The sequence below is a fragment of the Brachyistius frenatus genome, unplaced genomic scaffold (genome assembly GCF_029030835.1).
Source record: "Brachyistius frenatus isolate BFR_SWC_R1_liver_20210118 unplaced genomic scaffold, ASM2903083v1 Contig_241, whole genome shotgun sequence".
In the NCBI taxonomy this organism is placed as follows: domain Eukaryota; kingdom Metazoa; phylum Chordata; class Actinopteri; family Embiotocidae; genus Brachyistius; species Brachyistius frenatus.
The window spans coordinates 171,598-187,524 of record NW_027210840.1 but is presented as its reverse complement, the minus strand read 5'-3'; the positions used below and the strand labels follow the sequence as shown (position 1 = coordinate 187,524).

Sequence of the window (15,927 nt, the reverse complement as noted above, 5' to 3'; positions counted from 1 at the left end):
TGGGAAACGTGATCTCATGATGGAACGAGGAGCATGTTAAATGAGTTTTCTCCACTTCCAGCTGGAAGAAACATGAACTTTGTTTTGGTGTTGAACGAATGTGATTTAAAAAGCGTGTAAAACTCTTATTCTGACAGCAGATGTATTCTTTGTTTCTATATTACATTTCCAGACCGTCTGTTCTGGAAAATACGTCACTTTTAGACTCTTTTTTATCACTCTTGAGCCCCGTGATGGTTCTCTAAATTCAACACAGGAAGGAAAACACATTACAGGTCAAATATTTCTGGGATGTGCAGCAGGATTATTATATAATAAAGTAACTACCTAACCTAACCATTATTATCACAGGAATTCAGCACAGGTTATATTTTAGCAGGTAGATGTTAAAATAAATAAATACATTTTCTTTTTCTTAACTTCACAACAATTTCTTAATCACAACAATTTCCCTTAAAACATCGTAATTCTTTTCAAATCTGCCGCAAAATCAAACATTTTTGATCGCAATAATAAAAACAAAACTCTGTAAAATCCTGGAGGGACCGATCAGTAAAACTATGATCAATAATCAAAACTTCTGAGTGACTTTTGCTAAAAAGAAAAAGAAAAAGCAGAAAATTGTGGACATGATTGAATTCTTTGCAATTTTTTAAAATGCCTTCAATTTTACTACGAAAAACTCCACAAATTACATTGTAGTTGAAAAAAAAAATCCACCATAAAAGAAATATTTGTGATCACTACAACAATAATAATAAAAACAAAAACCGAAAAAACAAATTTATGAAAAAAATAAAAGACAGTTTAATTTCCTTTTTTGTTTCTCTGCTGTTATAAAAATGAACCAAACAATGAACCACATTACTCCCCTGATGTTTACAGCACTAGAAGTGAGTGTGAGTGTGAGTGTGTGTGTGTGTGTGTGTGTGTGTGTGTGTGTGTGTGTGTGTGTGTGTGTGTGTGTGTGTGTGTGTGTGTGTCCTTCATTACTTATCATAATGACAACACCGCAGCTCTCTGGCTCAGAGGAATAAATTTAACGCAGCTCGGCTGCAGACAATTCTTAATAACAGGATCAACACTTTGTTGGTTTTTGTCTTTTCACGGCGTTCGCTGGTGATAAAGAAACATAGAATAACGCCAGCCTCATCCTCCTCGTTGCGTTTTATCTCACAGCGTTTCATCATTTTTAAAAATAAACCACCTGCTGCTCTTCTCGAACCCAAAGCATGACTGGGCGAGACTCGGCTCTGCTGTCGTTTGGTATTTAATCGATATCTGCGAGGTGAAAACGTGATTGACGGAAGAAAGAGAGAGAGATCCTCCTGAAGGACGTCAGTGTTTGGCTGCAGGTTTCACTTCCACTCGTCTTCATCAGCGTTGGATTCACTGTTTGATGCCGGCCCCCAGCCCCCTCCGATTTGTAAAATAACTGCTGCTCCACAGAGGAATCCCACTCGTGTGTCAACAAAGATGCTCTGCGCAGCTCACGCCTGCTGGATATTTTAAACTGCAGAGGCGTCGTCGGCGTCTTCAGGTGCTCAACGCATCCACCGGACAAACAAACACGGCTCTGCAGACGAGGAGGGAGCCCGAGTTCTCCTCCTCGGATATCGAGTCTCAGGAAACGTACAAACAGTCGAATACGATAAAAGGCCGAGGGGATTTTCTAAAAATAGAAGATGTAATGTGGAGAGGCAAAGGGCAGAGCGGAGCCGGCTCCTCCGGTACAACCTGATCCTCTGCAGCGAGCGCTTAAAGGCACCGCCGGCCAATCAGACGCAGAGCGGGCTGCAGATTAAAGGGACACTCTGGACGTTTCCTTAAAGGCTGACACACAAAACCGGATCAGTCATGTCCACCATTCACGGAGTTTTCTTTTGCTGCATAGCTTTTCAGTAAAGGTTAATCAGAAGTTTTGATTATTGATCAAATGATTGAGTTTTTTTTGTGATTGTCGAGATCAAAAATGTTAAGATTTTGCGCCGCGTTTAAAGAAGTAAAAATAAATCGATGTAATTTATGACGTTTTGAGTTGAGTTTTTTCGCGTTCAAATTGCAGGAATTAGCAAAAATTGAAAGTCAAGGAAACAAATTTAAACTTTTTTAAACAACTTCCTGAAAACGAGATAATCTGTGCAGATTTCCTGTGATAATAATCCTGTTGAAATGATTTGGCCCCGTGATGTATTTTCCTTCCTGTGTTGAATTTAGAAAACCATCACGGGGCTCAACGTGATAAAAACCAGCCTAGAAGCTGCGTATATTTCCAGAACAGACCGTCTGTGACTGTGATATAGAAACAAAGAATACATCTGCTGTCAGAATAAGAGCTTTACGTGCTTTCTAAATCACATTCATTCAACACTAAAACAAAGTTCAGTCTCTTCCAGCTGGAAGTGGAGAAAACTCATTTAACATACAGTAATATGTCATCGCCTTTAATTTGATTTAATTCGATAATTTTATTGTGAAGACCACACTTCCCACGAACCCCGTCACTTCCTGTTTGTCCTCTTGTTCGGAGTTTTATTTGGTGATGAAAACAGGAGCAGAGCCTTTCCGACTGTAAATGAGGAGTTCATTTTGTCAGTAAAGAGAGTTTTGTCTGAAAAGATTCCCTTTATGTCGTTCAGACTTTCAGCACGGATTCAGCACGACGACCTTTTTTTTTGCCCAAAAATTGCAGGAATTTAAAACAAAATTGCAAGCTCCCGCAAATGTTGCTTGAATTTGCTTTAACTATTGCGATACTAAAAATAAATGCTGCACACCCGCAGGCAGATGTTTGCTTTTAGTTTAAAATATCTGTATACGGTTTAAATAATTTTGTGGAACTATTTCTTTCTTTAACGGCAAAACTTCTCGTTATTTTTTAATCATAGTGAAGTAAAGAGAATTGACATTCCTCATGCCGTACCTGTTCTGGACCCGTGAGAGCGCTCGCTGTCCTTTAATTTATATATATTATGCGTTTCAGTGGAGGAGAGGTCGCGCAGACTGTTTGCTGTATGTGACTCAACAACGGCTGCAAACAGATGATCAATATTTTACCATAATCAGATTCATTAATCAGCCTGGTTGTTCAGAAATCCAACAAGTCAACCAGCTGCCAGATGGAGAATAAATAAAAAGGATAAAAAAAAAAAAAAAAAAAAGTGGCATCAAACTGCCATTTAACAAAATCTGAAAATAAAAAAATTAGGATACTCAAAAATGTCAGAACGTGACGAGTCGGCAGCGCCTGTGTTTAAAAACGGCTCCGAAGAGTTTTAATTCACACGAGACAGAGTGTTTTTTTATTTTCCACTCGATAAATGTGTTAAGTGATTTATCAAAGGTGGACATCTCAAAGTGAATACTGTATTTTGATTCATTCTGTCACAGAACAAAGGGCGCTTGCCGCGGGGAGATTTTCAAAAGCGCAGTCAGTCAGTCGGCAGCAGCTCCAGCCGTCACTCCGCCGGTTCTGACGGACGCGACGGCAACCGGCTGCTCCGCTGCTCTCAGTGCGACACTTCTCCAAACGCGTCCTTTTTTTTTTTTTTTTAATCGCAGCGCTGCGTTTAAGCTGTCAGAGCTGGTGCCTCTGCTGTCAGCGCTTCAAAAAAAAAGCCCCGCCTCCACCCAGCGTGCACCCGCGGGTCGGCTCAGAGTCGACAGGAAGCGAGCGTCGTCGCTCCGGGTTCTGTCTCCACGGAGACGACGGACGAGATCAGAGCCGAACGCGCCGTAGAGTTACGCGGTGATCCGCTTCGCGAGAGGCGACCGGCGGGGAACGGTTCGGTTTATTCTGTCGGAACGGGCTGTCAAAATAAACAAATAAACAAACAAACAAACAGACAAACAAACAATAGACATTCTTAGACAGCTACATACAATTGGCTCCGGAGTCTCCGTGCTTCAGCGCACTCGACGTAAAATACAGCGACGGAGACGATGTCAAAAGGAAAAGTCGACTAAATTAAAGCCGAGCACTTGATATACAAAAGTTCAGAGTGTTCCTGAACGCAGCACAGCGATGCACAAAATCTTCAACACGCCCACTTACAGCCGTGTGTTTCTGAGCCCACGCAGTGATTTCCATCACGGAATCGTGGGTGTTTTCAAAGTGGTGCCACCTGAGGGCCCAAAGATCACCGACAACATGAGATTTTTGGAGTCAAACTCTGTAAATCGTCAACAGAGACCCTTGAAACGCTTCAGAAAGTCGACGGCGATGAAGCGACGAGCCGGGCGACGCGTTCTGAGTGACGTTCAACGTTTCAAGAAGGGGAGGAGCTTCACCGTCCGAGACCGAAGAAGAAGGCGCGTCAGCTCAAGAGACACCAGGTGTTGTTTTTTTTTTTTTTTTTTGTGTCACCGTGAATTCGTCCCTGAGAGTCAGACTGTCAACACAGAGTTCCACTGGGACCTCCTGAGGCGTCTGAGGGGTGTTAGGATTGTTAGCTGTTTGGTAACTTGGGTTTAGCTGATTTTTAGCTACATTAGCTGTTTGCTATCTATTGGTATCTATTTTGTTTAAGCTGTTTTTTAGTGAAATTAACAGGGTTTTTAAAAAAAAATAATTTGTTATCTGGATTTTAGCTGGTTACAAACTTGAGTTGAGCTGTTTTATAGCAAAAAATTAGTTGTTTGTTAGCTTCGTTAGCTGATTAACAGACTGTCAACACCGAGTTGCACCGAGTTGAACCTTCTGAGGGCCGCGAACCACCTGAACTGCAGCGCCACGGCAAAAGTCTTCTCCAACACGACAACACGGGGGGTGGGGTTTTTTTCAGGTGAAAGTCGTGCCCGGTGTGCGTCAGCGAGAGCTTTCTGATCGCAACCTTGAAGTTTGAATTATTTCAAACAGTATCTGCTGAAGCACAAAAACGTCCAAGATAAAGACTTCCTGAGGCGATAATAAAAAACCTCACATGGAGCAGCGGCCAATCGGGAAATGAAGGAGGGAGCAGAAGTCAAGTCAACCCAGACCGCAGAGTCAATACCATCAAAGGTACGGTGACGGTATCTGTTGCCGGCGCGGGCCTCAGACCTCAGCGCGCCGTCGATGAAGCTTCATACGATACCTCAGTGGCTCCGTGACCTCTGCTCGGCGATCGCCCGAGATATCGGTTGACAATTAAGCTCCAAACGTTGGCTGAATTCGAGGAAGCGCGCGTCGATGCGAATGATTGAGAAACACAGAGCGGTTTACTGCGGCACTTCATTTCTCTGAACAGGGACCTCTGAGCATTAACAGGACGTATCGACGCCTCCGCTGATTACACGCATCTCATTAATTATTCAGCCTTCAGTCAGGAACGCAGCGAAACGGGAAACCTGATCATTTCATGTCGGATTATTGGGTTTCTGGGGGCGTTTTTTTTTTTTTTTTTTTTTTTTTTTTTTTTTTACGCGTACAGCTTGGTCGAGACGAGGCGATAACACATAAATATGTTGTTGACAAAGGGTCACTACAAAGAAGGTGGCCACCACAAGGGGCTAATGTCAGGAGCATCGACGCTTTATTCAGTAATGAGGCGATAACAGGAGGGAAACAGTTCAGCAGCAAGGTCGTAATAATATCTGGCAGGAGGCTAATTCATTCACTGAGTTTGTACTGAGATTAGATTGTAATTCATTGTAATGATAATAATGGATTAAGTGGTTTGACGTTGGTAATAGATTTTGCTTCATATGCGAGCGTGTAAATAAAATGAAAATCCCACAGCCCTTCAGCCCGACGTGACTAAATAGTTAAAGAAATATGATCAGAAGTAGTGAATTTAGCTTATGACACCATAATGACATGATGACAGAAAGGTGGGTAGTTTTTAAATAGGAGTCTATTGTTGTTGTTGTTTTTTGATCAAGCCCCTATTGGCCTTTGGTGGTAGTGCACTTTAAGGCACTTCTTCCTTTAAAGCACTTCCCTTTGCAGACTTGGACACAACGAATATTTTCACACCCGATCTGTGCTTTGGTTTATTTTCAGATGGACCTCTAGAAAACTAATAAGAAGGAGTGACTTTAGCTCACAACACCGAGATAACTGCTGGAGACATTTTATTGACTTTGTATTTGATGAGAGGAGTTGAATGGGAGTCTACAGAGCCGACCTCTAGCGGCACTCGGTGGTAATGCAGCTTAAGACATTTCCGCATCGGAACCATTTTTCAGAGCTGGAAGCTACGAACACTTTTATATCCAGTCTGTGGTTACAACAAACATCCAAACAGAGAAGAAGCAGGTAAAAACGTCGTATGAACGCTCTTTAATTGGGAAACATGACGATGAGATACAACATAATGTATTTTCTCCATTGAACAGGCCGAGCGTCTGGCTGGGAGCTCAGCTGCTCTGCTGGTTGCAGCTGTTGGTTGTGGTTAAAGCTCAAACTGCAGCTTTAGAGAAGATAAATTTGTTGGTACCAAGAGGAAAAAAAATAAATAAAAAAAGGCTTCAATCCTTCCCTGAAGTGATTAAATTAAAAGTAATTTTCTCCTGCATACCTGCAGCATGAAGCAAAGAAAGTGTGATAAATAGCTCAATTATTGCTGCTTCTATAAAGATTAAAATGGCATCGACAGATTTGTTGGTATCCCCAGAAAAAAACTTAAGAAGTAATTGTATTCTGGTGATATTTCAAACTGTTTTCTTCAATTAGAATCACACGTCTTCAGTCTTATAATCACATATTTAGCCTGTTTGAATAAAGTGCTCGCTACAGCACGTTAAAGGCTGTAAGAGCATCATCTCCAAGCAGCTCCATGTTCCTGTGACTATAGCTGCACATATCAGGGACCAGTTGAAGGTCCGTGGGACTGGAGTCAGACGGAACAGAAGGTTGGTGCTGATGGTCCACAAAAACCCAAGGAGAACTCCAAGGTCTCCTTTACATGAGCGTCTGACTGCAGCATGAGTCACTTTGTGAGAGCAGAGATCTCCACAGAAACCTTTATAAAAACAACTGGAATTTGCTAAAATGCATATTGACGAGCCACAATGCTTCTGGGAGAACTTCCTCCGGAGCTTTTTGGTCCCATCAGCTCTGATCTCCAAGAACAGAACATCACACATAAACACGGAGGAGGTTCGGTTCTATTTCCGGCTGCTCTGCTGTGCCTGAATGAAATCTGAAGGCTATCAAGGAACTCTGCAGCCAAACGAGCTGCCCGCTGTTACAGAGCTCTGTCTCAGTCACAGGTCACAGGTCACCCAACAGGATCAGGAGCCAAAACACACAGCTGAAATTGGACTGTTCTGAAGTCACCTTCTGTGAGTACTGATCTGAAACCTATCAAACGTCTGGAGGAGGCAGTTTCACAAAGAGACACACAGGTCATCTGTCTACACTGATTTGAGGTTGTAAAACTAAATATTCAATTAAGGGTTCATAAATTTTGTCATTTAAAATATTCTCTCAAATCAAAAAGATCAAAAGTCTGATTTAAATTAAATATGAAACGGACATCGATGGCGGCTGGTTACTTTTGTCAAATTATTTTGGAGAAAAATGTTCTTTTGTTTTTGTTTTTCTCATAAGAATGGGACCAACACATTCACCCACACCTGAACGATCATGTGACTCCTTTACGGCTCTTATCAAGGCGAGCAGAGACAACGTTGTTTATTCAGCCCGAGTTTGCGCTTCAGATATTAAACGTGTGTTATTGATACACTGCAGGAGTACAGAAACATTAATCCGACACATCCGTGTCAATCCACTGCACACACAGTCGCCCTGCATGTGCTGCTGCAGCCCTGACACACACACACACACGCGCACGCGCACACGCACGCACACACACACACACACACACACACACACACACACACACACACACACACACACACACACACGCACACACACACACACACACACACACACACACACTCACTCAAGAGCTGAAATAAGGATCGAAGCACAGCTGTGGCAACATATATAATCACAGCAATACTCGCTCACAATCAGCGAGCGCAGCGGGTGCCTTACAGCCTAATAACACAACGTAAAGAGCTCCATTAGGTAGCAGCATCACCAGTTATCTGTGGTGCCGAAGTGATGCCGGCAACACACGCTGGGCTGCAAAGCACACATAACAGTGTATCATGATACGGCTCGGCGGAGACGCCGCAACAACACCGCGACGGAAGGGCCCCCCCCCTCCCCTCCCCTCCCACCAAAAAAAATAAAACAAATAAATACAAGCAGCAGATCACAAGTTCTCATCTGTTTTTTGTTTTTTTTTGTTGTTGTTTTTTCTCTGTTCCCGGTGAATTCATGGCGATCAATATCAAATCATGTTGTGAGAACATGCATTAGGTAATCACACGATGTCATTACATTACAATAATAAAGTGTGCTATACAGAGTGTGAAATCCGCCGCGTGCGAGCGAGCCGGGATTTCTTTCTTCTTTTTTTTTTTCCATTTTAATTTAACACCCAATTTGTTCATTCTCGGCGTTCAAAACAGCCTTTTATTTATTTTTTCTTTGTCTCATTTTTCATCAGCGTTCCCGCTGATGCCGTTATTGGCACAGTCGATATAAAGTGGGCGTTGATAATCCTTTCAAACCCTTCTGCCAGTAACACGGAAAATAAATAGAGGGTGAAACTTGCAGGCTCTACAGCTATTGGAAGCATATTCATTGCATTCTATAGATTGGGAATCGGTGCCGAATCGGTGCGTGAGCGATGCGGCTGCAAGCGGACGGGCCTCCACTGGCGCCGCATTCATCACGATGGATTTTTTTTCAGTTCCTGAGAGACAAGAGGCAGAAATTATTCCTCCAAATAGTTGGATATCATGTGTCTTTTCGATCTTCTTCTGATTAAAATCAAAGCAGCATGTTGTTCCGCACACTCACAGGACAATAAAAGCTTCCTGGAGACTGAAAACTGACCGGCCTTTATCCACGCGGGGAGGCAATTTAATGATGGAGATTAGTTTTCCATGAAATATCTGTCACTAAAACCTCTCTGGAGGAAGTAAACCTTTGAAAAACAGTATTAGAATTCAAGGAATAATACAATATGTATAAAAATACATCTCCCTGGTTGTTTTACTGAAAAATAATGACATAACCAGTTTGACAAAGTGGATTTCGCAACGCTGCACTTTAGCGCAAAAAATTCAAAGGCAGGAAAATGGGCGGGGCCTGTACTGGCAGATGCAGCTGTACTGAAGTGACGTGTGGATGTACAGCATTTTAACGTGTGATGTACGGTTCGGGAGTTATTCAACAAAACGCGTTGACCTTTATTATAGCGCCCCCTAATGGCCGACGTGTCAAATCTTTTCAGAAAATAATTTTCTTGGCTCACTGTCTTCCAGGGAAATTTCACCTTTGCAAGGCCTATGGTTTAATAATAATAATAATAATAATAATAATCCAAGCAAAAACAATAAAGTAACGCTACCGTTGGTGCTCTGACCCATAATTATAATAAATGCAATTACGTGATATGTGCTGTGATAACACACTGACAGCAATGAGGCTTTTTTCCCGACTAACATTTCATGTAATCAAATAATCAATGGCAACCCTGAAACAACAGTGTGAACACATCAGCATCCCTCTGAATTACTTCAGTCCAACGCTGACGGCTTCGACCGAGATAAAAAACAAAAACAAAAACAAAAAGAAGTTCTGAAACAAGCTCACTTTATCTAAATAAAACCAGTCAGCCGCAGCTTCTGCTTTGAAAATCAGCTCATTCAGATGGAGATTGATTTTTTTGTGGAAATGTACGACAGGCCCCGCAGAGCCTCAGAAAACACACGCCAAGCCACAAAACACCTTCGCTGATGTGACAACACGTTTAGAAAATAACACAAATATATCTACCAAGAACAAAAGTAAAAACGGAACAACAGCACAGGCGACAACAGAAGCGTTTCCAGGGGGGGCACTAAAAGGTGACGGACGCGCTCGTTGTTGTGCAGTCAGATATGAATCATGAGCATAATAATAAAGCAAACAGAGGACTTCTAAGTTCACTCGTTTTCCCACCGCATTGATGGAGTAACTTCACAAATCACCATGGCAAAAAGAGCACCCCGGCCGTGTCCATCATTTCTAAGAGGGCTCCTGGAAACAGTCGCCCTGCCAATCACAAATTTACATAAAAATATTCGTAGTCTGAAGGTCTGAAAAGTGAAGCCGGTGCAGAAGAGGGTTTAAAAGTGCAACACCACTGTGCGCCACTAGGGGCTGGCTCCACCAGACTCCCACTGAAAAGGCATCAAGTTCTCTCCTGAAATGCAAAAGTCAGTAAATGTTTTCCACGAGTCATCGTGGTGTCGTGAGATAAACTTCCTTCTGATCAGTGTTTCCTTCTGGAAATAATTCATCATTCATTCGATATCAGGACTCAAACTCGGATATGTTTGGGGGACGGGGCTGGTTTGACTGACAGGCCTGGGGTGCAGCCGGGTTTCAGCTATAGGTGGGCGGGGCCTAGTGTCCTGGCTCCTCCCCAGCTCGTCCAAATATGGTCACTTCTGGGTCGATTTGCTTTTCTGCGGCTCATTTCCGTATTTGATTGAGTAAAACGATACAATTCTCCACCTGTGTTGTTTACTTGTTTACTCCGGCTGCGGTGCATTAAGTTCTGTTTTAAACTCGTTTATTTCTCCGACAACAACGACCTCAGACTATTTATTAGTCATTTCTTAAAGTGGCCGCGCCCTATCGGGTATTTCACGTGAATACTGACATCCCCCGCCTCGATAGTCCTCCGCTGGCTTTCACGCAGTAAAAGGAGAAAGCAGCATAGGCGCAGAAGAAATATGACAAAAAAAATAAATAGTTTGTTAATACATTTCTTGACGTGGTTCTAAATGGTTTAATTTCAGAGCAAATGGGCTTCTTGGTTAAAAGAGCGTAAATATAAAATCACCCATTAATCACATCTGATTCCCAACCACACTTCTTTCTTTTGTTGTTTTTAATGGTTCTGATGAGGATCAGAGTTTTCTAATTAACTGCACGAGATAAAGCCGAGGATAATAAAGCGGCACATTCCGCACGTCACAACGCGAGACAGCCGGGCTGCGAGCTGAGGATGACGACGCAACCCTTCCTGGTGCCGGATCTCTACATCTACCCGCCGCTCTAACCGGCGCGCGACGGCGTGTGAAGCTGCTCCGCGTCTGCACGGCGGCCCTCCGGGCTGGGTTTAAAAAAAAAAAAAAAAAAAAAAAAAGCTTTTATTTCCCCGGTCTCTGAGAATCAACTGTACGGTTTAAACATGAGGAAAAGTACCTGCGCTGTCACACGGCGCCGCTCTGTCTCATTTGGCGTTTGATAAATTCATCAGGCGGCCGCAGGTGTTCCCCGAGTGCACGCTTCACATTCATTAGCGAGCGGATCTGCAGCGGCGGCGTTTCCGCCGCGTCTTTCGTGAAGCAGGCGGGCGCTTCCACGCGGCATAAGTAATTAGATGTGAAGTATCCCGCTCCACGAGCCGACGGCAGGCCTGACTCTTAGGAGTCGGCCCCCCTGGAAAACTGATTCCGCCCCAGTAAAATATGGACGTCCGCTTGCCGTGAGAGGAGCGTCACTCCCCCGGACAGACCGGACTCGCCACCGAAGCGGACCAAAACAAAGCGCCGCCCCGTATTAACGGCGTCAGCACCGATTGTGGCAAATTAATGCGACGAGAGCGGCGGAGAAAACTAGAAACCAGCCAATGACGCCAAACGGGATGTGACATCTCCGCGTTGGCAGATATGCAACCAGGCTGATGTTCAAAACCCGGCTGGGAAACGATCAGTCAAGCAAGAAAATCAATTAATCCTGAGCTGCTCTGATGATCAATTAACCGCGTTTACACAAGATTTCCAGTCAAACAAAAGGCGTCTTCTCCGCCTGTGTTGCTTTTTCCTCTCGTACGTTACGTTGGAAGTGGCCTCTTACAACAGCCTGTTGGGCAGCGGGACCGCGGCGATGCTGTGGAGCTTTCTGGAGCTCGGGCGGAAAACAACTCTCCATCTTCACTGAATCTCGGATCAGCTCCGGGCACGAGTGTGATAATCAACACTCTTATCGGTCTGGTTCTTGATCCAACTGTTTTTTTTTTTTCTTGGAATATTTATACTTCGAATATGGCAAAAATATTGTTTTTCCGAGCGGCAGAAATGTCCACAATAGAAAACGACGATAAACCCAATAATAAAACTGCTGCACGGAGCGTTGGTCGCCCTCCTGTCGACGTTTGTTCCTGCTCGATGTGTTCAAACTGCACCGAATTGGGCGGAGCGCAGACGTAGCTCGCACGCCGACACGCCCACCGAAGTGTGGAGCGGATGGGACGGACGGTTGTGGAGATACGCAACGTGCAAACAAACAAACAAACATGCAGACCAAAAGGTTTTCAAATCAAATCAAATAACGTCAAATGTATCTTTTTCCGACTGTCGGTTGGACAAACAGTAATTGTCAGACAGAACATTTTATGTTTACTGAAAATAAATTGGAATAATAATCAACAGAATAATCAATAAGGGAAATAATCATTAGCTGCTGCCCCTAAAATACTCATATAAATAAATGGCTGTAATCTGTTTCTCATTATATAGTCATTGAAAAAGTAATTACTGTACATTACTAATTACACAACAGCTGAAGCATTTTAGCTGTGTTACTTATTAAATCGTTCCCTGTTGACTCCCCCCCCCCCCACACCCCCACCCCCTACAAACAGCAGGAACAGCGAAACGTTGTGCTTTTAACAAGCGGCGAGCACTAAAGTCACCGCTCGGACGCACTGACCCTCAGCAGCCATCCCCCCCCGACTGCGTGGAAGCCCCCCCCCCCCTCCACATACACACAAAAAACACCGAGCTCAGCTAGGCTAAGCTAATTACCAGACCGAGAGTGAATGACAGACAGTAGTGATCCGAGCCCTCCCAGCCAGCTGCCGGGCAAGACAGCAGAGCACACAGGAGAACGTATTTCCTCGGTGCGGCTGCAGCGATGCACACGGCCTTTATTTGTAAAAACAATAATAACAAATAAACGTGCTAATGTAGAACTGAGCATCCAGAAAATACGTCTGCAGAGCGGTCAACAGCACCGTGAAGTCATTAAAGGGCCTCGGAGGCGACGGCGGCAGCAGAAGCAGAAGCAGAAGCAGAAGCAGAAGCGGGGGGGAATTGTGCAGAGAGCTCAATACGTTTTAAAGAAAGCACTCAGCCACTGCATGATCAGTTTTCTCTCTTCCTATTACTGACACCGCTGCTGCAGAGCAGCCCTGTGGTCCGCCGTTGTCAAGACAAATTTCCACCGCGCTCAATAAAGATGTGCAGCAACATAATTGATAAAAGGAAAGTGTTATTTCGTGCGTGTGTGTGTGTGTGTGTGTGTGTGTGTGTGTGTGTGTGTGTGTGTGTGTGTGTGTGTGTGTGTGTGTGTGTGTGTGTGCGTGAACGTCATTGAGAAGGCCTCATTCTCGTCCTGCGTCGATTAACACCTGCTGGAAACCCGTCCGAGGCCAGGCTGACGTGTCCGGTGACACAGCAGGAGCTGCCTCACCCCCCCCCCCCCTTTTTGTTTCTCAGCGGTAAAATACAGGAGCAGATCTTTTGACCTCCGCCAGCGCCTCACCATTTCATCGCCGACGCGACGTGTCAAGCCCGATCACACATCCGGGAGGCACATGACTGTCATAAATGACTAATGCAGCTGTCAGCTGGGCTCACACTCACCTTAACACACACACACACACACACACACACACACACACACACACACACACACACACACACACACACACACACACACACACACACACGCAGATCACATGGTGTCAGGCCTCTGGTGCCTTCATTCAACTGCTGGGAACCACTTCCACATTTTTTAGCATGACAGAGGCCAGCGGAGGTTAAACACTCTCGACACACACACACACACACACACACACACACACACACACACACACACACACACACACACACACACGGTGAAATAAACATGAAACGGATTCAACTCGCGTTAAAAATAAAAGCTACAAACACAAACGGCGTGCAGCTGATTGGGGTCGATAAAATCCAAGAGTGATGGTCAAATTATTATTATTTTTTTAATTAAAATCTGACACATAGGAGCATAAATGTGTAAATATACCTCCTTGACCTCCTGGACCTATTGAGTGGGGCAGGAGGACCTACAGACGTCCTGATGAAACTCATTCTAACGATCTGACAACATTCAAACAGCTCGCGGCCTGTCGGCTTCGTGGAATAATCAGTTTCCTTCTGCACCGCCTCACCTCATCATCCAAAAAAACAAACTCATCTCACGCTAGAAAACACACAACTTCCCGTGTGCCAACAGCGCTGTCCCGGGCCAGGTGAAGAACCGCCGGGTTCAAAGGTCAAACATCGGAACCTATCTGTATACACGCAGGTTGAACCGTCTCCTCTGTGATCTCCGGTTTGCATTATAATTGCTTCTTCCGTTTAGAGGAACACTCGACTGGTTTCCATGAGAGGTTCCCCCTCAGGAGGCCGAGCTGCTGTCACACCGAGAAAAACTGCCGGAGAGGATCTGATCGGACCTGAAGGACAGTCGCGTGCACACACACACACACACACACACACACACACACACACACACACACACACACTGCTCCATTTCAGGGAGGCGTTTCTATTATTCTGACCACCCACAGCAGCTACATCACTGGTGGCTACAGCAACACCTCAGCTGGGTGTGACAAACAATACATAGAAATAATTATCTTTATTTTCTTTATCTTTTGGTTTTTAAAGTACAAAATGGGTCTTTAGGTGTATTATTAACAACAACAACAACAACAACAACAACAACACAATGAAAGGAGACGAAAGAAAATCAAGTTTTGCTTTAAAAACGACATTAAAACTGATCTAATCTCCATATGCACTCCTGATGCATGGAACCCACAGATGAACCTGACAGTGTGTTCACCAGCAGCAGTTGAGGACAGTCAGCACTTCTCACACACACACACACACACACACACACACACACACACACACACACACACACACACACACACACACACACACACACACACACACCAGCCAAACATGTCCAAAAAACACCACCTGACGGCGCCGTGCTCCACCTGGACCCGCAGTCCTGGACCCGGACTGAGCTCGGTCCCGAACCCGGACAGAGCTCGGAACCGGAACCGGACCCGGACAGAGCTCGGTACCAGACCAGGTCCTTCAGGCTGCATGCACTACAAACGGACCTGTTTGCTTGACCTTCATCGCGCTCTGCTCCGCGTGAAAAAAAACAACAACAACAAAAGGCAACAACTTGTTCGTGATACTGACACGCAGCTGAGTTGCCTTAGACGGAATAGACCAGTCAGAACCGTCACGCGCCTCCCGGTCGGCCACAAGCACGGGAGCACAGACGAGGGGTACCGAGCGGGGCGTCAAACTCCGCCTGTCTGCCTTTCCGCCTCGGCTTCTTTTTTTTTTTTTTTTTTTTTGTTTCCTCTCCTGCCGACAGGTGAGCGCGCGGGGAGGTGAAATACTTACGGTGAGTGGCGGCGGCCGCTCCGCTGAACACGCTCAGAGAATAAAGGGTAACCATAGGCAGCAGAAAAACCATCTTCCCAGCCGTGGTGTGCAATTATCCGTGCGTCCGCGGAGAGGGAAACAGGCGCAGGGTCCTCCTCGCTCCTCCAGCTCGGAGGGATAGAAGGAGTGTGATGTGGAGGAGCAGACACTCCCTCCCTCTGAGGTACAGCCCGCCCCCCACTCTCCGTCTCTCTCTCTCTCTCTCTCTCCGTCTCTCCCTCCCTCTGCTCTGGGTTTGTGTTGGCAGAACCGGAGGAGTGAGATGGTGGCCAAATCAGAACAATAGCTGCTGGAGCTCAGTTCAGACATCATGAAATAAAAGTATGAAATAGGAGGAACAGAGCGACGGCAGGT

General features: G+C 45.0%; 1 protein-coding gene across 2 annotated transcripts in view; it reads right to left on the bottom strand.

The window, feature by feature from the left end:
* The window catches only part of LOC138633916 (contactin-associated protein-like 5), an 82,616-nt gene extending 66,930 nt beyond the window's left edge, over nucleotides 1-15,686 (bottom strand). For both annotated transcript variants that reach the window (XR_011311923.1, XM_069720447.1), the window contains exon 1: nucleotides 15,532-15,686. Coding sequence is in view for 1 of the 2 variants with exons in the window: in XM_069720447.1 (XP_069576548.1) it covers nucleotides 15,532-15,604 (73 nt within the window). In the remaining variant the exon portion in view is untranslated. The remainder of the gene's footprint in view (nucleotides 1-15,531) is intronic.
* Between the last annotated feature and the right edge of the window lie 241 nt (nucleotides 15,687-15,927).